Here is a 26712-nt window from a genome sequence, read left to right on the forward strand (position 1 = left end):
TGTGGCTCTCAATTTTAACACTGTTTTTTTTTTTTCTTCCAGTGCAAATCCAGCCTACCATGAATTACTATTAACTGTTTTGTGGTATGGTGTTGTCCATACTTCAGCACTCGTCAGGTGTACTGCTGCTAGAATGTTTGAGGTATGTCAACAGATGCCTCTGTTGGTTTCAATTGTAATGATTTTTTTTTTTTTTTTTTTAGAAGAAGAAGGGAATTTAAAAAAAAAACAAAAAAGCTTCGCATATCATGTTATGTTAATATATATTTTATGGCTTTGAACAGTGTCTAGTTGTGTACTGTGTGATGGGGCAGAAATTTAGCTTTAACATATTTAAAAATGGTTTTTCACCTTACTGGTTCCTTGAATGTTAATTCAGTTATCACTTTTATTTCTCCAACTATCTTTTAAATCTTATTTTAATTTCTAACTTACATAACTCTTTCTGACTATACTTTTCTATTTACTGAGGTAAATGACTACTAAAATAAACTGAAAAAGCATAGGATATCTTTCAAATTGTAAAATATAGTTGAATTTATCAATAGCATTAGAAAATGAATTATTGCAATTACGGAAATGTTTATTTTATTGATTACTCCTACTTCACTATTCCCTAACATTTCATATGTAGAATAGCATCCCAATACATTAACTGCCCATAGAGTTGTAAAAGAGAGGAGAGCAGATAATTTACCTAAATTGTATTAAATTACTACCTACCCAAGTGAAGTATGAAATTGAAAGAACTATCTTTTGTACCCATCATATAGCAAATTATGTCATAGCCCTAGCATGTGTGTAGGCAGGGAGCAGTGAGGTTGAGGTTTAGAACTTTATTTGAGCACTAAAATTGGTCTACTGTTTCTTGTTGATCTTCAGTCTTGCAATAAACCTAGGCTGCCTGGGTTCAGTTTCCATCTCTACTACCTAACGACTTTGTAGATTACTTGGACAAGGTTGCACCTCTCTGTACCTTAGTTTCCTCATCTACAAAAGAAAGTTGATAACAAAAAGTATCTGTCTCAAAGTGTCAGTCTGAAAGGATTTTTGTTAATATTAAACTAATTAATGCTTTTAAAGCCCTTAAAACAGTCTCTGGAACATAATAAGTGCTTATATGGTTTATATAAGCCCATAATAAATGCTTGTATGTTTACTGTCATTATCATTATTTTTTTCATCCATGCTATTACTTCACAAAATATATGATGGTAATAGGGAACATTACTTATCCAAACTAAAATTGCCCCAATATTCATGTGATTCTTAAAATACCTAAGCATTTATTTCTATAAAAAGAATTGGATAATTCAAATCTTGCTGAATATCAGAATTTCTCCACAATTTAAGATAAATTGCAATTGGAGATGGGGTAGTGATATATTTAAAATATATGCTTTCTAAAATTTTGAAATATGTAAGTTAGATTTGGGAATTCAAGAAAACTCCGTTGTTGTCAGGAAGCTGAAAATTCTCCATCCATGTTATTCCCTCAGTTATCATACAGAAGCAATTTTAAAAGCCATAATCAGAGGATTTTGTGAAGATGAATGCCAAAGTCACTATTTGGTTTTATGACTAGTACAAGTTCCTTCTGGATGTAAATTGTTTTGATTATTCAATATGCTGAAAAGGGGGCATTACCATGAAAGAAAAGTCATTCATCAAAATCTCCTCTCCCCAAAAGAAAAAAGTATCTTTTAAATGAACAGCTATTTCTTTCATACACTCTCTTCCTATGATTTTATTCTAAGCTCATAAAAGCTATTTTTTTCTTAAATCTTTCATCTCTGAAATGTGAGTGTGCACTGGTGAATCATACCATATAAATGAAAATAAGTAAATAAAATGAATCCTCCCTGTTCATTTGCTTTGAGGTTTTTTGCTTGTTTTGTTTGGTTTTCTGCCTTCTTGTATGTGGCTTATGTCTGGTTTTGGTTTCTCCGTTAGCTTTCAGTGCTGGTCTGGAAACTATATCTATCTATGCTTAAGCAGTTTTCAGTGTCCTCTCAGGTCGTTGATGAACTTCTGGATCTTGTTTGAGAGACTGTTTCAATGTTTTTCAAATTCATTAATAATACATTTCAATGAGCATGTCAGAAAAGTTATCAGTAAGAGAAATTAAAGTTCCTTTTTTGTCAGTGATTCTTATTTGAACAAAATTGTATTAAAAGAATAAAGGGTCATAAGATTTATTTTGATACCAATGCTTTATAATTTAGAATTATGCCTGCTTACCCTAAAAAAGTTAATTCAAAATAAAACATTAAAAAAATTCTTTTTTTAAAAGGTGAGACCAGAAACTGTTGAGAAGAAATGAGAAATGATTATACCAAGAACCTAATAGGATATGGTCACTGAAATTCACTAATAAATTTAGGTTAGTTTTTAGACAGCAGGACAAAAAGGGAACCCAATCAATCATATTATTCCCATTGTCAAATAAGAGAATATAAATTACTTTTTGAAGTAGCAAATTAATAAAATTATTTTATAAGAGGAATTTATCGTGTGTTATAATAAATTTCCCAAAAGATGCAGAAAAGAACTTCGTATATATTTTAATCATAAGGATTGAGCATGTAACATTAGAACACAACTCAAAGAAGTCATGGATTTTAAGTCAGATGGGACAGAGTTCCTTTGCAGACCCTATGACTTACACTCTAAAACCCTGGACAAGTTACTTACCTAAGCCTCAGTTTCTTCATCTGTTAAAATATTGATGATATTTGTACTTACTTCATCAAGTGAAAAGATCAAATGATATATTGTGTTAAAGTATATAATAATTGATAGCTCTTAAATGTACTTTGTGATTTTCTAGCTTAACAAAGAAATTGAACTTAAAAACCCTACACCAATGACAAATTAATTTGTCCCCTACATTATCCTCTTTTTTAATGCTTTTGACAGACTCAAAATAACAGAAATTTCAAGATACTGATTCAAATCTAAGCAATCTTACTTACAAAATGATACAGAGAAGAAGGTTGTATTTAACAATATTTGAACTTCCTTGTCCTATTTCTTTCTCTCCAATATCTGTAATGTTTAAGATATTAAAAGTTCTTTGTCATTTTATTCCTGGTTAATTATCTGTGTTTTTTTATAAAAATTATTTCAGAATATTGAAGTAGATTCTAAAATGAATCAATTGGTAAATGGTGAAAAATCATTGCAAAATTAAGACCCTTCACATAAAGTGAGTTACATTCTCTGATGTGTTATATAGGAAGAATACCTTCACATATGCACACAATGGTAGATTTTGTTACTAAAATTCTGTGACATCTTTGATCTTCTGTGAGGACTAAGTACTAGTTACTAGGTAAACAGATTGGTAAGCATTTAGGATTAATATGTGCTTACATTCTGAAATTGAGAAGGGGATTGCGCTTCTCGGTTGAACTCATAAACTTCAGTAATATTTATCAAACAAAATGTATATGGCTCAGTATCGTTCTCTTGTATTACAATTTAGCATTGGTTGCTAAATGAATTGTTTTGTGATTAGATTATAGAGATCTAGTTCTACTCATCTTTTTTATTTTAAATTTTATTTGAATGTATAAGAAATCTAAAACAAAGACATATTTAGATATTAACTATCAAAAAGTTGTTTAAATTAGATCATTTCTTCCAAACATATTACAGATCATATATTCTTGCAGTAATCGAAATAATTAAACTCTTTCTTGAATGCCTGTTTGTCAGGCACGGTATTTAGGTATGTTATTTGCAAATTCATAGCACAACAGCCCTTTGAGGTAGATAATAATATCACCATTTTCAGATGAGAAAACTTGTGTTTCAAGAGATGATGGAAAATACTATATATCTAAGATCACATGGCTCATAAGTGGAGAACTGGCGTCTGAACCCAGATCTGATTCCCAAGTGTAATACTTTCCAATAGACAGCATTATATATCTGTAGCTCAAAAGAAAAAGCTATATTATTTAAAAGGTTAGGAATTTTCCTATGTGGTTTTAAAATACACTTGCTGTAGCACAATAATAAGTGGTTTAGTGGTGGCTGCTACTCATGTGAGTTTGGTTTAAAAACAGCCCAGTTTGGCCGGGCGCGGTGGCTCAAGCCTGTAATCCCAGCACTTTGGGAGGCTGAGACGGGCGGATCACGAGGTCAGGAGATCGAGACCATCCTGGCTAACACGGTGAAACCCCATCTCTACTAAAATACAAAACTAGCCGGGCGAGGTGGCGGGCGCCTGTAGTCCCAGCTACTAGGGAGGCTGAGGCAGGAGAATGGCGTAAACCCAGGAGGCGGAGCTTGCAGTGAGCTGAGATCCGGCCACTGCACTCCAGTCCGGGCGACACAGCGAGACTCCGCCTCAAAAAAAAAAAAAAAAACCAGCCCAGTTTGTACCCTGTTGGTCATAATAAAAGCATACCACCCTTACTTCTAGAATTGTAACCGTAGAACACAGTATGTGTCAAAGAAGCGAAAAAGGTATTCTTTTAAGTTGCATTTTGATGGACATTGAAATTGCTTAGACTCTTTGACCAAAAGTAGAAACTGCTATTGAACTGGTGACAAAATCTGTTTTCGTGGACGCTAGGCTACTTAAGCTTTATTTTCCTCCTAAGCATTCTCTGCCTTTGTAAAGCACTCTAGAAGCAGTATTTGCTTAGCTTCTAATTTTGGTTTTGCTTTTGTGTTTTCTCTCTTTCTCTTGGTTGTTCCTTCCTTCTTCCCGTGGCGCACTGTGTTTGCTCTTTCCGTGCATCACCTGTGAATACCCCCTGTGCTGACCAATCAGCTGTTGGTGAAGGGGGTGAATGAAACTCTGGTAGCTCAGAGGGTTGTTCCTGCTCTCATTACTCTCTCCAGTGACCCTGAAATGTAAGTGTCATCCCTGCCTTTTATATTCAGCATCCCTTTCAAAATGTGCCTGCCAAGAAATAACCATCAGCTCTTAAATTTATCGAAGAATCTCTTTAAATTAATAATATTGGATTATACTTATTTGATTTTAAACTTTATCATATTATTATTTATATATCACGGTTCTTTTTAAATCAACCCTCACTGTAAATGTAATTTGGAGGCCATGTATTGAAAAAATATATTAGTATATTAGTGCTCAATAAATACTTCCATAACCTAAAATATGCTGATGGACTGTTTCTTTCAAGCCAAGAAGGGATGCTCTCCTAATCTCACTAACAGGTTGTTACCAGTAAGTGTAGTAGCATGAACCAAAGGCCTAACATTTTAATGTCTCGTGTGGATGACTAAACCAAGAAAGGCCAATGAGTCTGCCTGCCCATCCTCAGTCACAGCTAACCCAGTTCTTATTCCAGTTTACCAAACCATTTTTTATTGCATGTTGACTGGTTTACAGCTGACTCTTCGAGGCATGAGTGAAGCGTTAGTTGACAAGCGGGTTGCTCCGGCCCTTGTTACCTTGTCCAGTGATCCTGAATTGTGAGTTTCACAGACTGCGACCTTAAGTTATCCTGTCTGTCTTTTTGAGCATTCTTCTTGGTCTGCTTTTTTTAAATTTATTTAATTTGTCATTGCTAGAGACTAATACAGTATATTTACCTTGTACTTACTTTAATATACATTTTAATAATACTCATTGTTCATCTCAAAGCTTCAGTTTCTTTCTTTTTTAATTCTAACAGCTCTGTCAGGATTGCCACAATTCCAGCCTTTGGCACTATTATGGAAACAGTAATTCAAAGAGAGGTAGGAAATAATTGAAATTTATTTATGTCTGTGTAATATTAGGTGGTCATGATACATGTATCTGGTGGTAGACAGCAGGGAGCATCTTACCTTTTATTTTGTGCCCTAGTTAGTTATAGGCCAAAGGAGGATCTCACTATGTGAAAACATGGTAGCCTAACCAAGGTATATTTCCATATCCTAAGGAAATCTCTAGTCTTTCCTCTCAATCAGAACATTAAGTATAGGCCAAGCTTTCAGGGATGTCCAAGGGAGAGAATATAGTCATGGGTTCTTAGTTTCTCTTTCTGACTGGGCCAGTAAAGCCCCTTCCTCATCCCTCTTTTCTACTTATCACTAGAGACAGAAACTAAAAACCATGGCTTCAGGCTGCTGAAAGCCTTAAACAAAACAAAACATATCAACAACAAAGTAAGGTGTGTTGGACAAGCTTGCTAGATGTTCTGTTGTAAGCCGAGCTGGATATTGCAGTTTTGAATAATCCTTCACATCAGGTCTAGTTCCAAAGCCTTCTATTATCCAGTAGGCTTCTGGCCAATCTACATAAATTCTTGATTGCCAGTGTTGCAGAGATTGCAGGACTGTTTTCCCAGATAACATCAGGAACACAAATGTATCTCAGTTATCAATGAAGGCAAGAGGGCACTTGTATTCTGATAACTGTGTCATTGATATGAAGCTGTAAAAGTCATTTAGTAGACTGGTATCCTCTTGTTGCAGAGTAGATCATTGTCTGGGCAGACCCTCTGTCATGCCTGTTTCAGGAGACCACCAAGGTCTTCCTTCTTAAAGGTGTATTTTGATTCTGAAACTGATTTCAAGTTTTTTAGATTCTATTTGCAACACTAACTGTGAGACACTTCTCAAAACTGGTATCAGATTTTTATTCTTTGTTATTATATTGGATATGTCCTTATACAAATGAAAAAAAAACCTTGTAGATTAGAACATAAATTATTTGTGGACATATTACCCAAAAGAGAAACGTTTTAATAAAACTCCTTCATCATATAGATTTTTTATAACAAAAACTGAAGTTTTGTTAGTTACAGAAAGAATGTTTTCCATTTTTTCACTTATATATTTCACTGGTGAAGCCACAGAGGAAAAACACATAATTCTGCAAAGCTTGCAGTCTTAGCAGAATTTCAACATGTTCTCAAATCCTAAAATAAAAATGTCTTTTAGGGAAATGTGAGTAAGATATAAGTCATTAATGACTCATTGCTTTCAGAAGGTGAATAATTGGGTAACTTACAGTGTGATTTGTTTTAAGAATTATAATTTAGATACAAAATAATCATAAATTTGCCTACTTTTCCCTAAATACAGTGGGATTTTTTTTCTTTTGTTATGATTTGTTAGGAATATTTGTATTTTTTAATTAAGAATTTATAAGCATAAGCAAAGGAGGAAACCTTCTCTGAGCCAAAAGATTAAATAACTACTTATTTAATTCCAAATTTCTACTGTCTTTGGAATATAGGTTGCTTTAATCCACTGCTGTAAGTCATGTTTAATGTGTGTCTTTCACTTTAACAACACTACTCAGTTTTCAATACTCTATAAAATGACTGTACAATATCCAATTTTAAGTTGCTGGAAAGAGTGAAAATGCAGTTGGCTTCTTTCCTGGAAGATCCTCAGTATCAAGACCAACATTCTTTGCATACAGAGATCATAAAAACATTTGGTAGAGTTGGCCCTAACGCAGAACCCAGGTTCCGAGATGAGTGTAAGTTTGCATTTTTCTACCTTTTTCCTGAATTGTAATGTAAGATCAAAGCTAGACACTCCTCTGAGGCCTTGTCATGTATTAAAATCATGGTGCATTTGTCATGTGTTAAAGCCTTGTGTACTTCTGTGTACTGAAAGCTGAACATGAAACAAGTTAGTTATTGTGAATTAATCAGTATTGATATTAGTGGATGGTTTTGTTTTGTTTTGTTTTGAGACAGAGTCTTGCTCTGTCACCCAGGCTGGAGCGCAATGGCATGATCTCAGCTCACTGCATCCTCTGCCTCCTGGGTACAAGTGATTCTTCTGCCTCAGCCTCCCGAGTAGTTGGGATTACAGGTGCCCACCACCACACCCAGCTAATTTTTGTATTTTTAGTAGAGACGGGGTTTTGCCATGTTGATCAGGCTGGTCTCAAACTCCCGACCTCAGGTGATCTGCCTGCCTTGGCCTCCCAAAGCGTTGGGATTACAGGCGTGGGCCACCACGCCCAGCCTAGTGGATGGTCTTATACTGTATACTGATTGCTGTAAGACATATGAAGAGTAACTCAAACTTAATTTCAAGTTATTTTAGAAATATTTCTTAATAACTGCTAATTGCTAAATACTGTGCTGCCTTAGAGTTTTTTATTTTTAAGGAAATTTTTGTGTGTTTCTGGACATGTTCTTATGAAAAATAGACATTTCTCCCGCTTAGCATGCCATTCAGCATAATACATAACTTTGTTTTAATTCATAGCTTATTCATCTGCTACATGATCTTCCACAGTTGTCTGCCTTTTTTCTCTAGATTTTACAGAGTCTCTTTTATTGTTGGCCTCAATATTTATGGCCACAATTTCTTTGGATAGCATCAAAGCATCAAGAAATTATGACTGCAGAAGTGTATCAGTTATCATAGCGCTTTTATTTTTAGCAATTTGACATGCTCTAGAGAGGGCCACAAGTTGGGTCACTTAAATCAGTTTGGTTTCTAGTACATTATTTTATCCTCCGGCAGACTGTTATATATCCAGGCTAGCATATGACTCTGTAAGATAAGAGTCATCAACAAAAATTACTAAGTCAGGATTTGGACTACAGTGTCCAAAAACTCAGTTGAGGCCATGCACACTGATCAAGCTATAGAAACACAGTCATGACATTTTTTTCACTAGGTAAGTGTCTTCATCATTAGCCAACTAACAGAAGAAAGTTGATATTTTAGTTAGCACTAGGGATAGTTCCACATGTTGCAGTGTCAAATTTACAGGTGATTCTAGGTAGGAACTCTGAAGGTGCTTTGACTTTTTGAGGCTATAGTTGCTCTGAGGCAAGGAGAATAGGAATAACTCTTGGCTCCTGATTAAGGGATAGGCTCAGCACACAATGGGTCTTTGGTGTGTGCCGTGTTGTCAAGTTAAATGGGTATTTGGTATGTTGTCATGTTAAACAGGTCTTCGGTATGTGCAGTGTTGTTGCATTAAATGGGTCCTTGCTGTGTGCCGTGTCGTATCGCTAAAACTTTTCTAGAGCGTGATCTGACCTTTCTATGTACATTCAAAAGAAAGACTCATGATAATCTGGGAAGAATCCATCTGGATTCTTATAGGATCTGCTCCAATTATTTTGTTGATTCTTTGGAATCTTTTTTCAGTAATTCTGGGACTAGAGTTATTTCTCAAATTAAACATAGTGTCAATATCTTAATGTCTCTTTCTAGAATTTTCAAGAACATCTAAAAATAACCCTTCCATTTTATTTGACAGTTTTAATTGTAGAGTAGATACCCACCTGTCAAATTTGTAGGAGTTGTACAAGAGGAAAAAATGAATTTTCTTCTCGTACTGACCCCAAAATAACAATTAAAGGTTGTTTTAGGAACAGATTGAGGTGAGAAATTCCCACTGCTTGAATAGTTCTAGTAAACCATTATCCTTGAAGCCTCCTGCAACTTACTGTGTACCCACAAGTATGTCTTATACAGTCTTCTTTCACATTTTGGTACAACCAGATTTTTTTTTTAAGATAAAAAGTAGCCCTTTTTCCCCCTTTTGTACTTACTTCCCAGTCAAGTGGCTACTCTTTTGCTTTAGAACTTACTCTGAGGAATTTAGTACTCTATATTAATAAGATAAATATTGAAGTAGAACCTGTATAAAGAATGCTGTAGTGTTATTCGTATGTATTTCTAGATGATTGGCTTTGGTAGTTTGGAGGATGGACAGAGAATTTCTGGGTGGTAATGTCTCCCTTGGAGTGGCATTTTGGGTATTTAGGTATTTGCCCCTCTATTTCTTGGTTAATAGCAGACATTAGTTCTTTCAGTGGCCATTGTTCTTTCCCAATTATTAGTTATCACAGGACCTTTGGTCTTGTTTTCATTTTTAAGAACCAGTTGTTTTATCTGCAACACCATAGAGTTGTTTTTTGTTTTCAGCTATTTTACTTAGTAAGGCTCTCTGAAAATGTTCAGTCATACATTGGAGATTTTCTAAAGTGGCAATTTTCCATTTCTGATTTTTTCCCCTAAGTTTATTGTTTGAGGTCTGGGCCCATTTATTCAAACAAACAAACAAAAACAGGACAAGCTTCCCTTTATGACTATTGGATCTACCCCAGAATATTTTTTGAACGTTTTCTGAAATACAGTTTTTGTTTGTTTGTTTGTTGTTTTTGAGGCAGAGTCTCGCTCTGTCACCCAGGCTGGGGTGCAGTGGCGCCATCTCGGCTCACTGCAACCTGCACCTCCCTGGTTCAAGTGATTCTCCTGCGTCAGCCTCCCAAGTAGCTGGGATTACAAGCAGGCACCACCACATCCAGCTAATTTTTTGTGAAATACAGTTTTATAAAATCTCCCATTATCCTTTTTTCATTTATAATTTTATATCTTTGTTCAATCTGCCCTAAAGAAAAAGGCTTCTGCAGTGACCTTATGTTATGTATTTCCTCTTTTTCTTTCCCACTGAAGGTCAGTTTTAGAATTAGCCCGTCTAAGTCAGGCATGGTACCACGTGTCTATAGTCCCAGCTACTCAGGAAGCTGAGATGGGAGGATCACTTGAGGCCAGGAGTTCACCACCAGCCTGAGCAACATAGCAAGACCAAGTCCCTACAAAAGATTTTTAAAAATTAGCTAGGCATGGTGGCACACATCTGTAGTCCATCTACTCAGGAGGCCAAGGCAGAAAGATCATTTGAGTCCAAGTGTTCGAGGCTGTGGTGCACTATGATTGCACCTGTGTATAGTCCTTGCACTCCAGCCCAGGCAACAAAGCAAGACCCCATCTCTTAATAAAAAAGAAAGAATGATATCCATCTAGGTTACTATTAAATCATCTCCTGGTCCTTCATCTCCTACTGCTTTTAACTATCTGTCTATTATAGCTGAGGGGTTAACAATTAAGTGAATTAATTAATACATATGTGGTAGCCCAGGACAATATATGTGTAGTGAAATCTGAATTCTATAGTAAAGTTCTGTCTGTCTTCCTAAGAATTAGGAAGATCCTTAATTAGAGCCTTTAACTTCCTTCAGACTAGAGTTTAAATGAACTTCTATAGATTTGTCTTCTAGTCAAGCAATTTTAAGGGGATATTATGCAGTGTGGTTGTTGTATTTCTGAGAAAAACACTGTAAAAAGGTCAGAGACTCGGGAGAAGATAGAATAAAGGAACCATGTGTGATTGGATCAAGTGCAAGATGATAAGTTTCTGAAGGTTTGGGCAGAAATGAACTAGTGAGTTTTCTTGGGAGACTTAGAGTCACTATTTTGTTGAGGTCTCAGCATGCCAATTAATGAAGCTTTCAACTGAATGTCTGGAGTTTTTGTCTCCTAATTTGTTCTAGAGCTCCTCATAAACATACTGTTATTAATTTTGACGAGTCAAAAGGTTCCCTAAAATGATCATTGTTATTCTAAGTTTTGTGGGGTTTTACTAAACTAAGCATGAAAGTTGTGATTATTGCCTCAGCTTATTTAGGAAGCAGGAGTTTTTCCAGGAGAAGATTATGACTTTTGTATACGCAAACTCAGTGCAAACAAGAAAGGGGTCACTACAGTTGGTCAGCAGTTGATGCTTATGAGTGGTGTTTTGTGATCCTCAACCAAGCAGAGACTAGAAAGGGGTTGTGTGATTGGTCTTTTGATTAACAATTTAACAATCACTGACCCTGAAGCCATTTCTTCAAAGAGCCCCGGTTTTAGTGGGAAATGGTATCCAGAAAACACAATCTTAGGCTCTAGAGGTGCTCATTGCTACTGATTTGGTTCTTGTTTCCTGGACCATTGCTTTTATTTAGCAGTAGGTTGAAATTTTATGTTACTCATTGAGAGTATTAAACTCATTGAATAACTTGAAAACTCAGCCACCAATATCAAGTGCTATTTGACACTGGTCTTTGCTAAGAATTTGAGAGACTAAAGCTAATAATATTATTCTGAAGTGGTGAAATAATAGGTTGTTGAAAAAGAATATACTCTATATATTTATTTAATAGCAATAGTAATATTTTTATAAAGAAATTTATCTGCAAGTATAAATAATAAAAGAGGTGGGTTGTTTATAATTATTTGGACTTCATTTTTCAAACTGGGAAACTGAATTACAGTGAGGCCAAATAATCTATATACATCTTCATAATTAGGTAATAGTGACAGTGCTACAATTTGTTTCTCCCAAATGCCAGATCACTTTTTGTTTTTAAAAACTACTTTCTTCCCTAGTTAAAAAAAAGCAAGTATAAGATGTGGGTAATCTTTTAAAGTCATTCAGAATTAAAATGAAATTTCATAAATTAAAGTGATAAATTATTGTTAAAGTGTGTCAGGGTTTTGTATGCACGTTTTGGATAAAAATGTAACCCTTTCTTTTTTCTGTTTTCAGTTGTTATACCACATTTGCATAAGTTAGCCTTGGTGAACAACTTACAGATTGTGGATTCTAAAAGACTGGACATTGCTACGCATCTTTTTGAAGCCTACAGTGCACTTTCCTGTTGTTGTATCCTTGCTTTATTACAGTGTATCTACATTTATATAACCAATCTTAGAGTGGAACTTGGTTGTTAAAGATTGAAAAGTAGAACTTCTTTTCTTCAACTTACATAAGAATTGTAGAAAATTGAAGATTTGATTTGTCTCACTCCACTCCATCTTCTAGCCATCTCATAATTTTAAAAGATAATTTTAAGTCCTCTGTGCTTTTATGTTCTATAGTTTTGAGAATTTTGATGAAGTTCTTAACCTGAAGTTTTTATTTATATTAGCTACATAACCGAGCAAGAAATGAAGAGCAGAAAGAATTGCAGCTGAGACTTCTGTTAATCAAAAGGAAGCCTTGTATATATGACTTGGCATTTAGGTTTTTCAGTGAATGTTTAACTCTCAGTATCCAGTGGAATATTATGAATATCTCTTAGAGAGATATCACACATTGGAAAAGTACAGGGCCAACAAAGCTAATGATCTCCAGTGATTACAGAACTGGGAGAAAACTTAGAGATCATGTAGATCCATGTCAGCGACTGTAAATGATTAAACTAAGGCTTAAAGACATGAGTGGCTTCTGTTTTTTATAGTTAAAAGCAAAACTGTGACTGGAACAAAGAACTTTAGCCATTCTGTTAAATATTCTCTTTACTATCCTATGCCTATAAAATAAAACTAAGAAGGAAGTAAAGATAACGATGGGCAAAGTGAACTCCCAACTTTTAGGCTCTTTTATTTAAAAGGCAGAAGGATTGAAGAAAGGGGAAATGAGAGATTGAAAAAAGAGTGAAAGGCTAAATGCTAAAGTACATGCTCAACAAAAACCAGAGAACAAAGGAAGAGCTTCAAGATTTTCATATATGGTTCACATTGTTATATACCAGTTTGATATAATAAGCAACATGAACAGGTAATTTTAAATGAGATAAATATGCCATAAAATATTACTAACAGTCATTGACACTGGATTCTTGACTAGAAGGTACCAAGAAGAGGTTATTTTTGTTCAGAATAAATCAACTAGAGAAAGTAGAAAAGTAGAGCTATTTGTTAAGTAGCTATATGTCTTTGGAAATACTAAAACTGAAGGTTGGATGCATGGTTGAGAGCAGTTTATGTTGGAAATCTGTTACAAATGACCTAATCATGAGGAGGATATGAGCCATGTTTTTTTATAATACAGATGGCACCATGTTTTAATAATAATTTTGTAACCTCAACTATTCACATCTTCTATAAGTTTAGTTCCACTAAAAGCAGAACTTATCATTCTTGATTTCTTGTTGGCATTTTCAACTTAGGGAAGATAGAGGAAGCAAAAAGAGGAACTGATATTCTGAATTAGCAAGTAAGAATTCTTTAGTATTGGAGAAGAGATAGGACCCTTGCAAGAAAGCAACAGTGGCGCATCGCAGAGTTTGTATCTCAAAGAAAGAAAACATTGGTATGTTTAATTGGACTTTGTGAAAGTAATATTTAAAACTTACACAAAACGTTATGTATAATCTTATGTAGCAGAGAGTTTCTAAAGGAATATGCCTCAAGGAAAATGGGAAAGTCAAAAGATCCAAATGTTTGGCTCTGTAAAACCAAAGTTTCCAAATAAGGAAGGCAGTGGTTTCCCAAAGAGCATAGAAATCTATACAGAAGGAATTATTGTGTGTTTAGATATGCATAGGATATCACTAGAGTAAATACAGTAAAAAGTCTACATACCAATACGGTAAGGGGAAGAACCATCTTAACAATAGTCCCTGTTCAAGTACTAAAAGTGTTGGTTCTACATGAGTCAGAACTTGTACTTGAGTCAACAGTGTTGTGGCCCCTAATAAAATCACATTGTTCTAATCTGTTCTGCTCCATTATATTCTAAGCTGATCAGAAGAGTGTTCCTTTTAGCCTACCATCATGTTTTAATACAGACATTAGAAAAACTATAGTGTGTAACATTTTGGCATGATAAGAAGTCAAGAAGTCATGTTTAAGGAAAGTTTGAAGGAATTTAGGAATGTTTAACCTGGAGAAGAGATGGCTTGGGGATGAAAAGGTATTTTAAAGGTGTTTAGGTAGAAGGATGATTAGGCAAACTGTGCAACTAAGGTACAGAGCTAACACTAACAAGCAGAGATAACAGAGGCTGATTTCGTTTCTAAGAAAAACTTCCTAATTGAGCTATCTAAAATGCAGTGATCTCCCTTAATAAACTAAGATTCTTCTTTCATTGTTAGCAGTCAGAGGCTAACCATCATTCGCCAGTGAGGTAAAGGTGACTCCTAATATCTGATGGAACTAATTACCTTCAAGTTTTGAATCCTTGAGAAAGATTGGTCCATAGGGAAAAGGTAGGCCCCAGTAGTGAGTAGAAAGAGGAAAAGAAAAATGACTTCCCTCTTCTCTCTAAGTAGGGCCATCTTCAGCTTCTCAATCCATGCCCATATTTCTCCAGATCAGACTCTTAAACTACTAATTCAAAGGTCATTCACAGTTATATTTTGGTGCCACTTTCACCATATCTTGAAAGCAAGACTACAAATAATTAGGTTGCAGCCCTCTATATGTCTATAGGGATTTGGTTTACCAGATGATGTTTATATATTTCATACCTATTAAATTTATAAATCACTCATTTTAGGAGCCTTGTTTGTGAACAATTTTTATATATAACTGTATTTTCAAAGCAGTAGTTACACTGATATTTTTCTCAGTGAAATTCATTTTTTCAACTAAGTCATCTTTATAAGGGAACTCATTTAAATCATCTATTTTAATCATCTTTATGGCCAGGCACGGTGGCTCACGCCTGTAATCCCAGCACTTTGGGAGGCCAAGGTGGGCAGATCATCTGAGGTCAGGAGTTCAAGACCAGCCTGCCCATCATGGTGAAACCCGGTCTCTACTAAAACTACAAAAAATTAGCTGGGTGTGGTGCCGCACACCTATAATCCCAGCTACTCGGGAGGCTGAGGCAGGAGAATCGCTTGAATCCAGGAGGCGGAGGTTGCAGTGAGCCTAGATCGTGCCACTGCACTCCAGCCTGGGTGACAAGAGCAAAAAACTCTGTCTCAAAAAATAATAATAATAAATTATCTTTATAAGGAAACTCATTTACTGGCATTTTTGTGGTGTGATATTAAATAGGAGCTAGTTTTACAGGCTAACAACTAGAATAAAGGGAGAATGTATCAGAATTGACATGAATGAACAAGATGAATTGTTTTCTGGAGAAATGCATCTGCTTTCCTGATACCTTTTAATGTCAAGATAATCAACTAAAACTCAAAGATGACTTAAGAACTACAAGTAATCCTAAACTTAACAAATGCTCTTATTACCGCAAAAGCTCTGTTACCCAACTCAATCAGGACCCATAGTAGGGTCAGTTTAACAGGATGGCTAAAGGACCCATAGTAGGTCAGTTTAACAGGATGGCTAAAGCAAGAAATCAGGAAAATGTTATCTACTTTAACTTACTTTAACTTAAAATGTATATATGTTATTTTCTTTTACTAGTCTTTTGATGTAGTCATCTCTTTTTTGTGAATTATAGTTAAACATCTTCTTTCTCAGGTAAATCATATCTGTAATGCAATTGTCTATGATTTTCAGGTTAAAGTTCTTTAAAGAGGATCCAGAAATATTTCTGTTATGCACTATAGAGTTTTCTAGATTTTATATTTTCTCAATCTTTTACAATTGTCTTATACCTAATAGTTAAACAGCAATGTTTTAAGCAATTTGCATTTATCAGTTTTTCCCAAAACTTTCAACTTAGTTGTCATGGAAAACTTACTTTTTGTTTTTTTTGTTTTGTTTTGTTTTGGTTTTTTTGAGACGGAGTCTCGCTCTGTCGCCCAGGCTGGAGTACAGTGGCGTGATCTCGGCTCACTGCAAGCTCCGCCTCCCTGGTTCACACCATTCTCCTGCCTCAGCCTCCTGAGTAGCTGGGACTACAAGCGCCCACCACCCTGCCCAGCTAATTTTTTGTATTTTCGGTAGAGACAGGGTTTCACCGTGTTAGCCAGGATGGTCTCGATCTCCTGACCTCGTGATCCACCCGCCTCAGCCTCCCAAAGTGCTGGGATTACAGGCGTGAGCCACCACGCCCGGCCGGAAAACTTACTTTTTATACTTTTTTCATATTCATTGAAACATCTGATTGGGTTACATGATTTAATTGTTATGCTCATTTTATACATTTCCATGACATTCTGTAATTTAAATGATGAATACCACTGACATAAATAGATTTGTGTGAATAAACATAATTGACTCCGAAATAACACTCTGCAAATGAGGATTCATGCTTGAGGGGAGCCTGTTTACCCTCAGTGATCACCATGCCATAGGCATCATCTAAGAAGGCTTCTCTTTTATATGGTAGTAACTCGGTTGTTCTGTTGGACATACCAGTTTGGTTTCATTTAATTCCCTTAACTACCTTGTCCCAAGTCATTTCAGAGGACTTAATGGTTAATCACTTTTTACCTGGTCTCAGATGTTTACGGACTGACATGGAACATCTCTCTCCAGAGCATGAGGTGAGCCACTGTGATTAGCAGTGCCATATTCATATTTTAATACCTCATATACAGACTTGTATTCTTCTCTATGTGAGGCTTATCATATGCTATACTTAATTTTTTTAAATCTAGCTCAATGTCATTTTATCAATTTGTTTACTAGATGTGATATCTTCAACAACTCCTTTCACATCTTTGAGCCTCTCTTTAATTGTCTAAAGTAGGGATGATACACTCTCCTTCACTTAATATAATGAGACTTTAATAAGATAATGTATGTGAAAATTTTTAACTATAAAATGTTAGTTATCTCTGACCATCAACTTTCTTAGATGCAGTTTCTATTTTCTGTCTTCATTTCCTCATAACTATTTTATTTCATTCTATTTGTCTCCTGTTTCCCCTCGTTTCCTCCAAATCCTTGTTTATCATTTATTTTCTATTCAGTGTCTTCAACCTATTTTTCCATCAGCTTTTCCTTTTACGATGTTTGACTCTGCACTCCTAAATAGCAAAAACTTCCTTTCATCCCTCTCCAAGTCTCATATTCTTCCTGATCGTCCACATTTACTCTCTCAACTTTTACAGTGTCTGTTGGTACATCATATTCCCTGCATCACACTAATCCATTGAAACTGCCATCTTTAAGGTCACTCGTGACCAAGCTGCCACCCTGACAGGACTTTTTTGTTGTTGTTATAGCTTCAGGTCTCTCTGCAGCATTTTCTAATTCAAAACTCTTGTGGCTCCTGGGACTCCATTCTATTCCTGTTTTTTTCTTACTTCTCTCGTCAGTTCTTCCCAATCTCCCCTCCTTTCTTACCTCACCTTTTCATTCATTAGAATTACTCTCCATGAACAAGTTCATCCATACTCATCATCTAACTTGCCTCTACTATATGTTACTATCAGACAGATTTCATCTTCTGCTCTAACCCCATGCTGGAGCCATAGAACTTCATGGCTCACTGCTACCTGTCTGTTCCACCTGCATGTCCTACACGCATCTTGTAAAATTCAGCATGGCCAATCCCCTCAACCAGAATTACTCTCCGTCTCCCACTTTGGCTAATGCCATACGGCTTTCTCCCCAAATCATATACCTGATGGTTAACATGGAATATGTCCAATTAGTTCTTTAATTTCATAATATCTTTCTAATCTCTTCCCTTTCTTTATACCTGTGCCACCCTGTTAGTTGAATCCTTTATTGTTACCTCATTGAAACCATTTTGTAGAATATCCTAATTTTTCTCCAATCTTAGCTCTCTACTATTGTTTCTCACTACAGCCAAAGTACTTTTTCTAAAGTATAAATCTCTTCATGTTATTCTCCTGTTAAAAACCTTTTACAAGTTTCTTACATACAAGGCCTTTTATCATCTGACACCTGTTCATCTTGATAGTTTCATCCCTCTCCCTTTCTCCTCCATCACACACTCTGCCCCAGCCATGCCAAACTAATTCATCTCCACCACATAACATCATCTTTTGCTTCCATGCCTTTGCCTGTTCTCTTCCTTCTGTCAGAAGAATACCATTGCATAATGTAAAGTGTAGGATATACATTCAAAGGCTATATTACATATGTGTTTGTATTAGTCAATGTTCTCCAGAGAAGCAAAACCAAAACGATATATTAAGAGATTTATTTTAAGGAATTGGCTTATGCAGTTGAGGGGGCTGGCAAGTCCAAAATATGTAGGAGAGACCATAAGGCAGAACACTCAGGGAGGAATTGATGTTGCAGGCTTCAGTCCAAAATATGGAGGGCAGGCTGATAAGCAGTATTTGAGGCAGATTCCTTCTTCAGGAAACCTCACTTTTCGCTCATAAAGCCTTCAACTGCTTGGATGAGGCCTACCCATATTTTTTAGGGCAATAATCTCCTTTACTTAAAATTAATTTATTGTAGATGTTCAGCACATCTACAAAGTACCTTCATAGCAATGCCTGGGTCACTGATTAAATAACTGGGTATTATATCCTAGCCAAGTTGGCACAGAAGACTATGACTATCAGTCTTGTTTAAAAAACAATTATACTGTCACAAAGTTGATGAGGGGGAAAAAAGGGAAAAATTTTTAAAATAATAATAATTAAACTAACACCCATGTAATTACTACCTAGCTTAATAGAAAATTACCAGTATCTTAAAAGTTCCATATAAGCTCCTCCCTAATCATGTCCCTCTCCTGTGCTCCTCCAAGTTTAACACTTGCCCAGAATTTTATATTTATCATACTTTGTTTTTCTTATTGTTTTACCACATATTTATTTATCCCTAAACAACATATTGTTTAATTTTGCATATTTCTCCTATCCTGTATATATGGAATCTCCTGTATGTATTCTTATATGATTTGCTTTTTTCACTCATTTTGTTTATAAGTTTCATTCTTACTGATATTTGTAAAAGTAGTTATTTTATTGTCCTTACTGAATAGTATTCCTTTGTATGATTATGCCATAGTTTATCCATTCTCCTTTCTGGGAAAATAGGTGATATTTCCAGTATTTTGTTATTATAAACAGAATTATAAGCATCTTATGATGCACATGTGCAAAAGTTTGTCTGTGAGATACAAACTAGGAATAGAATCAACAAGTTGTACAGTGTACACATATTCAGTTTTGCCTGCTAATGCTAAATTGTTTTCCAAAATGCTAACAATTTATACCCCTATAGGCAGTGTATGGGAGTACCCTTTTAGTTCTTATGTTTGCCAACACTTGGTATTGTTGAACTTTCTAATTTGGTGGATATAAAATTACCATTATGTTTCTGATTTGCATTTCTCTAATTACTGTCAAGTTTGAGCATTCTTTGGTATGCTTATTGATGAGTTGTGTTCTTCTATTAAAGTCTAGGTTTTTTGCCTATTTTTCATTTAGGCTGTCTTTTTAACCGTTATTTTTTAGAAGTTCATTATGTATCTGGAATACACCAAATACTTGGTCAATTTTATGTTTTATGAATATCTGTTTCCAATTTATATGTCTTTTCATATCTTTGGCATCTTCGAACACTGATTCTTAATTTTTTAATAGTCAGATTTATTGATCATTTCTAAAAGACGTTATTTCCTATACTTCTGAAATTTTTTTAAATTGACTTTATATAATAAAATCATTAATTTTACTAGAATTGGTTTTTATGTATGATGTGAGCTAGCATTCCAATTATTTTTTTTTTTCCTATATGGACAATATGTTATTTCAGTATTATTTGTTGAACAGTTCATCCTTTTTTCACTGATTGGCAATGCTGCCTCTGTCATATATGAAGTTCCAATGTATGTACGTGCCTGTTATTGGGGAACATTCTTTCTCACTGGTTTCTTTGTCAATTATCATAAAAGCGATATGCTGTCTTCATTACATTTGTCTTGTTTAAAAGTCCAGAAATCCAGTAGGACAAGTCCAGCATCCTGTCCTTTTTTAGAAATGTTTTGACTGTTCATGACCCTTACCTTCCTCGTGTAAAGTTTAGTATTGTATTGACAGGTTCCAAGAAGGATCTTATTTAGATTCTGATTGAAATTGAATTGACTCTGTAAATTAATTTGGGGAGTCTTCTCTATGATTGAGTCTTGCTATATAGAACATGCTATATCTTATATTTATTTAGATCTTCTTTCAACACACTGGGACTACAGGCATGAGCCACCATCCCCAGCCTGGTTTTTTTGTTTTGTTTTGTTTTTCTTTATTTATTTTAAAGTTAGTTTTGAATAGGGATTTATCAGTTTCATTAATCTCAAATATTGCACTTTCAGCTGTGTTGATTTTTCCTGCTGCTTTTTTTCTATTTTACTTATATCTGTTTTCATCTTTATTTCCTTTTATTTTGTTTAGGTTTGTTTTCTATTTTTCTAACTTCTTGAGGAGGAAGTTTAGGTTATTTTTAAACTTTTCTTCTTTTCTGATATATTAAGGATTTTGGTTTTTTGTTTGTTTTTTTGAGACAGGGTTTCACTGTCACCCATGCTGGAGTGCAGGGTGCTATCTTGGCTCACTGCAACCTCTACCTCCCAGTGATTCCCCCCACCTCAGCCTCCCGAGTAGCTGGGACTACAGGGATGCACCACCATGCCCAGCTAATTTTTTGTATTTTTAGTAGGGACAGGGTTTTGCCATGCTGTCCAGGCTGGTCTCAAACTCCTGGGTTCAAGTGATCCACCTACCTTGGCCTCCCACAGTGCTGGGATTACAGGCTTGAACCACCATGCTCGGCTATTAATTTAAGGTTTTAAGTATTGTTTTAGCTGTATCCCTTGCATTTGCTATATTTTATCTTTATTATCATTTAGTTCAAATTACAGTTTTATTTCCAGTATTTCATTACTGACCCATGGGGTTTGTTTAATTGGGGGGCAATGGGAATTATCTAGTGATATTTTTGTTACTGATTTCTAACTTAACTACAGTCAGAGAACAGTCTGATTTCAGTCCTTTGAAATTTGTTAAAGTTATCCTAATGACCCAGAATACGATCAGTGTGGCATTTGAAAAGAATATACATTCTGTCTTTATTAGGTATACTGTTTTATATATTTCAATAAAATAAGGTTAGTTAATTTTATGGTTCAATTCTATCTTCATATCAGTTTTTTTGTGACCTGCTTATTTCATCAGCTGTTGAAAGACACGTTAAAAGTTAAGACTGGCAGCCAGGCGTGGTGGCCCATGCCTGTAATCCCAGTACTTTGGGAGGCCGAGGCAGGCAGATCACCTGAGGTCAGGAGTTCACGACCAGTCTGACCAACATGGAGAAACCCCATCTCTACTAAAAATACAAAATTAGCGTGGTGGTGCATGCCTGTAATTCCAGCTACTTGGGAAGCTGAGGCAGAAGAATCGTTTGAACCCAGGAGGCAGAGGTTGCAATGAGCTATGATCGTGCCATTGCACTCCAGCCTGGGCAACAAGAGCGAACTCCGTCTCAAAAAAAAAAGGTTATGATTGGGAATTGTCTACTTCCCCTTTTAGTTCTTTTCAATTTTATTTGTATTTTCTTAGATGCCCTTTATCAGGTTGGGGAAGTTTCCTTCTATTCCTAGTTTTTGAATGTTTTTATAATAAGGGATGTTAGATATTATCAAATGTTTTTTTCTGCATCAATTGAGATGATCATGAGGTTGTTTTTTCTTCTATTGATACAGTGTGTTACATTAATTTATCTCAGAGTACTAAACCAACCTTGCGTTCCTGGGATAAATCCCACTTGGTTATGTTGTATAATTCCTTTTATATGTAGCTGGATTAAGTTTGCTGGTATTTTGTTGAGGATCCTTGCTTCCAAGATAAATGCTAAATCTAAGTCTATAGGACAGAACAAATAAGAAGCAAGCCTGTTTCACCACAAATTGCCCTACCTCTGTTAGGGTATGGTGGGACTGAATAAGAGGAATAATTTAAAGACTTTAAAAGGATCAGATTCCCAGATTCCCTTGCCAACCTTGAAGGGAGACTGGAGCTTTACTCTGTAGACTTGAGATATCAGGCATAGCTGAAAACCGTACTGAAAAGAGGGAAAATAAGTGACAGCTAGTTAATGATGGGACACCTCATTACCCTTCAAATGCTGGCTGACAGGTTTATGCCTACAGGGGAAAACAGATCAACAGAAAGTTAGTTTGGTGCCAGATTTAACTTAAAGTGAAGTTTACCCATGCATAAAGAGATTCTAATCCACATTTTGGTGCGCCAGTCATTAGTAGACATCCCAAGATTACCAATCATTTAGAAAAGCCTAGAATACCAAAGATAGAGATGAAAATATAGAAGAAAGAAGGAGGGTGCTGGAGGAAACAGAGACAATGCGAGGAGGATAAAGAAAAATACAAAAATTCCCCTTAAAACCAAAAGCAAAAAACTAGCCAAACAAACAAATGCTATAACCTATGAGACAAGAGAGTGGGGAAGCAGAGAATACATTCAAAAAAGGGTAATCTAGAATTTCCCACATGATGCATGGTAAAAGTTTCGTTCTCTTAGAATAATCCCCAAAGTCCTTATCATAATCTCAAGGCACTATAGGATCCAGCCCTGTCTTCTAGTACATCTAAGACTTCATCTTCTATCCTCTCTCCCTTGCTCACCCTGCACCAACTCGGGCCTCTTTCCTTAGGATATGGCAGGTCTTCTCCCACTTCACAGCCTTTGAGCAGCCTCTTCCTAGTGTCTGCAGCACTTATTCCTCCGTCTCCTTCATGTTTTTACTTAAACATTAACATCTCCTTGAAGCCTACCCTGAACACTTCCATGAGAATTGTACCATTCTCTGCTTTGGCCTTCCTAGTACCCCTTATCTTACTCAATATTTTTTTTTTAACCCTTATCACTGTCTAATATACTACATAATTTACCTGCTTTTTGTGTCTCTCTCTCTCTTACTAGAACATAAGCTCCACGAGTAGGGAATATTGTCTGTTTTATTTGCTCTATCCCCCCTGTCTAAAAAGGTGCCTAGCCCGTAGTAGGTAGACAATAAATATTTTTTTAGTGACCTCCATGCCCAAACCTGGGCCAAGAATATTCAGAAGAGCCATTCATTTTCTGGTGTGGTTGCCAGATATCAGAGCAGCAGTTTAGATCTCTCTAACCTTTCTATCACTCACTCAGTTTCCCTGCAGGAATGGTGTTAACTTTTACACACCCAGCATATCCCTCATTATATTTTAGTAGCCATGGAGCTGTACCTAGTCTCAGCTCTAGACATTAAAATAAGGGATCTTGCTTTTTGCAACCTGGAGAAAGCAAAGGGACGTAGAACAGGACAGCTTTTACTGGGAAAATATGTGTGTGACCGTAGTGTGTGTATATGTTAAATATATAGATGTATATAAATTTTACTTTTAACATTAGAAGATGGTGGGTAAGCTAAGGGAGAATAGAAAACATTTAGAAAGAAGACTAGTGAAAATCAAAATAAATTATTGTTATATGATTGAGATTTTTTTAAAGCTACTTCTGTACCTAGTCTAGCAATCTCATATGAATTCCTTTAACAAAGTAACTGCCAAAACTAAATTTTAATTAACATATTAGCTTATAGGAATATTAAAAATTAAAACATTGGATTAAACCATAGTATTTTACTATGTAAACTGTATTTCACTAAAGTAAATTTTTTTAATCAGGTTATTTTAAGTTCCATGATAAAAGAATGTGAACAGAAAGTTGAAAACAAGACCGTCCAAGAGCCTCAAGGGTAAGACATTAATTCTTTTTTTAAGGCTACATGTTAACCTTAATTTTTCTATCTAAATTTGCTATCAATCAGTATAATGTGTCATTTTGTGTTATGTTATAGTCATTCGTTTGGAAGACAAGAAAATGATTTAAGTCACTGGTTCTCAAATCCTGGTCCATAAACCATCTCATCAGAATTATCTGGGGAATTTAAAATTCAGGTCTCCATCCCATGCCCTGTGCCTTCTCTCAATATTCTCAGTCAGCCTAGGGACATTTAAAAGCTTCCAACAAAATTCTGATATGTAGCTGGGTTGTTCACTCACTGGTCAAAATAATGTCTAGAAACTTGTGACAGGACTTGTAAGATAAACAACATACTGCATAAAGGATTATAAGCTTGGGAATGTTCTAGTCACATGCTTCTAATCAAACTAATTGGAATCCAAGGATTCAGTAAGATTAAAATACAAGCATAGGTGTGAAAGAGTATAACATTGGAGTTTCAGGAGTGGGAGTTATTTACAAATGGACTGTATGTACTCTTACTGAGGTAACCTTGAGCATCTTAAGTGGACTCTGTTAGACATAAAAAGCTGAAAAGTATTTTCTTTAAGGCTAACTACCAGGAATAAGTGTTTCATCCTATCGGTCTAGAAACACACACACACTCACGCATGCACTCCTCCCTATTCCCCATGCGCAACACACATACGTCTTTGATGTGTTAGAACCCTTACTTTAGAAAGACTCTTAGAATGGAAGCAGTCTTCTCCATATATAACCATTTTAGCCACGGAGGATTAAAACAATAGACACATTCGCATCTTCTATATTATTGGTGGTTTTTTATAGAGGTTTTTTACAAGTTTTTCTAACAAACACAAAAATAAACTGAAAATATAATGAATTTCTATACATATTATAACTGTAACCCAGCTTCAGTTTCATCCATAGGCCACCTACTTCTCCCTCCCATTCTCTGATATGTATCTTTTAAACATAAGTATTATTTTAAAAAACATAAACACAGTATCATTATCACACCAACATAACAATAACAACTTAATATCATCAACTATCTGGCCTTTGTTCAAATTTCTCCTTGTTTGATAAATGTCAGTGATTTGTTGTTTGTCTTTCCTTACAGTTTGTTTCTTTGAGTCAGGATCCAAATGAGTTCTATACATTGCAGTTGGTTGCTATATTAAGTCTCCTTCAGTCCATAGACAGAATGTTACCTTTCTATTCCTTTTTTCTCCATACAGTTTACTTATTGAAGACACTGAATCATTTGTCCTATAGAGTTTCCCACACTCTGAATTTTGCTGATTGCATTTCTCTTCTATCTTTTTACATGTTCTTCTCTATTTCTTGTATATTTGGTAGCTGGGTCTAGATCTAGAGACTTAATCAGATTCAGGGCAAGCTTCTGTTCTTCTCAGGTTTTTACACATGTGATTCCGTCTGCCGGGAGTATTCTTACTCTGCCTGGCTAGTTCCTATTCATCCTTCAGGACAGAGCTTAGATGTTGCCTCTTCAGGGAAGCCTTCCTTGGCCCCACCCCTCCTCTGAAGTCTATCGTAGATCAAAAGCACAAGAGGAAAGCCTTTTACTTGAAGCACTAAAAGGAATTGCTTCTCAGATGGAAGGAAAAGCGAGAGTGGGTGCAGATAAAGATATCTGTATCCGTGAAGAGCGCTGCCTTTTGCTATGGGGAATACAAAGATGATGCATACGTGGATTTCACCTTCAAAGAGCCTGTGGTTAAAAGCAGTATTTTTCAACCTGCAGATCATGACGTTAGTACGTGGCTTAATTAATTCAATTGGTTGTGATAGGTATTTCATCCTAAGAAATAGAATCAAATAGAGAGTACATCCCAAGTGGTAAGGATGAGTCTTTCTTATGAAACATTAGTTACCTGTGTAAGTACTACAAGTCATCACATAAAATGTGGCACTATGGATCTGTGTCAGAAAAGTTTGAAAAGCACTGATCTGCAGGCAGAAAATGTATGCATAACTATTTTGGTACCCTTCTCATATTCATTCAGCGGTAAGTAAAATTCAGAGCGCTTACCATGGGCTGTTCACAAAGATGAGCTTGAGCAAGTCATAATCTCTTCCCTCGGGGTATTCACAGCTGACAGTGGGAAAAGAAGCAGTTAAAATAAAGATAAGCACTAAAACAATGCCTGCAAATGGTTCCACGGAAAAAGGAATACAGGAGTCTTCAGATATGAATGACTGACTAGGGAGGAAAAAAGGAAGAGCAAAAGAGGATTACATGCGGAAAAATCAGCACTGTGCAAAATGACCAAAGTTACAGAAAAGCGTGTTTGGGAACTGTAAGTAAAGCTAGAGTGCTGAGTACATGTGGGAGAATGGTAGAGAGAAGTATATAAAGGTAGGAGGCACCAAACAGTAAAGAATTCTGTGTGCCACACTGGGAGATTTGGGCTTTGTGTTATAGGTCAGGTGGTGGCAAATTTTTTGTAGAGATAGTAAATACTATTTTAAACTTTGGAGACCATACAATCTCTGTCACAGCTACTGAGCTGGT

At 35.7% G+C, this 26712-nt stretch overlaps 1 protein-coding gene across 6 annotated transcripts in view; it reads left to right on the forward strand.

The window, feature by feature from the left end:
* The window catches only part of RELCH (RAB11 binding and LisH domain, coiled-coil and HEAT repeat containing), a 121429-nt gene that overhangs the window by 88999 nt on the left and 5718 nt on the right, over nucleotides 1-26712 (forward strand). For 3 of the 6 annotated variants that reach the window (XM_017867142.1, XM_017867144.1, XM_017867145.1), the window contains 7 exons: nucleotides 43-142; nucleotides 4787-4869; nucleotides 5658-5721; nucleotides 7318-7456; nucleotides 12326-12442; nucleotides 16879-16967; nucleotides 24095-24165. In XM_017867142.1, the coding sequence (XP_017722631.1) occupies nucleotides 43-142; nucleotides 4787-4869; nucleotides 5658-5721; nucleotides 7318-7456; nucleotides 12326-12442; nucleotides 16879-16967; nucleotides 24095-24165 (663 nt within the window). Of the gene's footprint in view, nucleotides 1-42; nucleotides 143-4786; nucleotides 4870-5371; nucleotides 5455-5657; nucleotides 5722-7317; nucleotides 7457-12325; nucleotides 12443-16878; nucleotides 16968-24094; nucleotides 24166-26712 lie in introns of those variants that run through there. The other 3 variants (XM_017867143.1, XR_001884515.1, XM_017867146.1) reach the window with 3 other exon arrangements.

Source organism: Rhinopithecus bieti, unplaced genomic scaffold (assembly GCF_001698545.2).
Source record: "Rhinopithecus bieti isolate Rb0 unplaced genomic scaffold, ASM169854v2 scaffold_2554, whole genome shotgun sequence".
Classification (NCBI taxonomy): domain Eukaryota; kingdom Metazoa; phylum Chordata; class Mammalia; order Primates; family Cercopithecidae; genus Rhinopithecus; species Rhinopithecus bieti.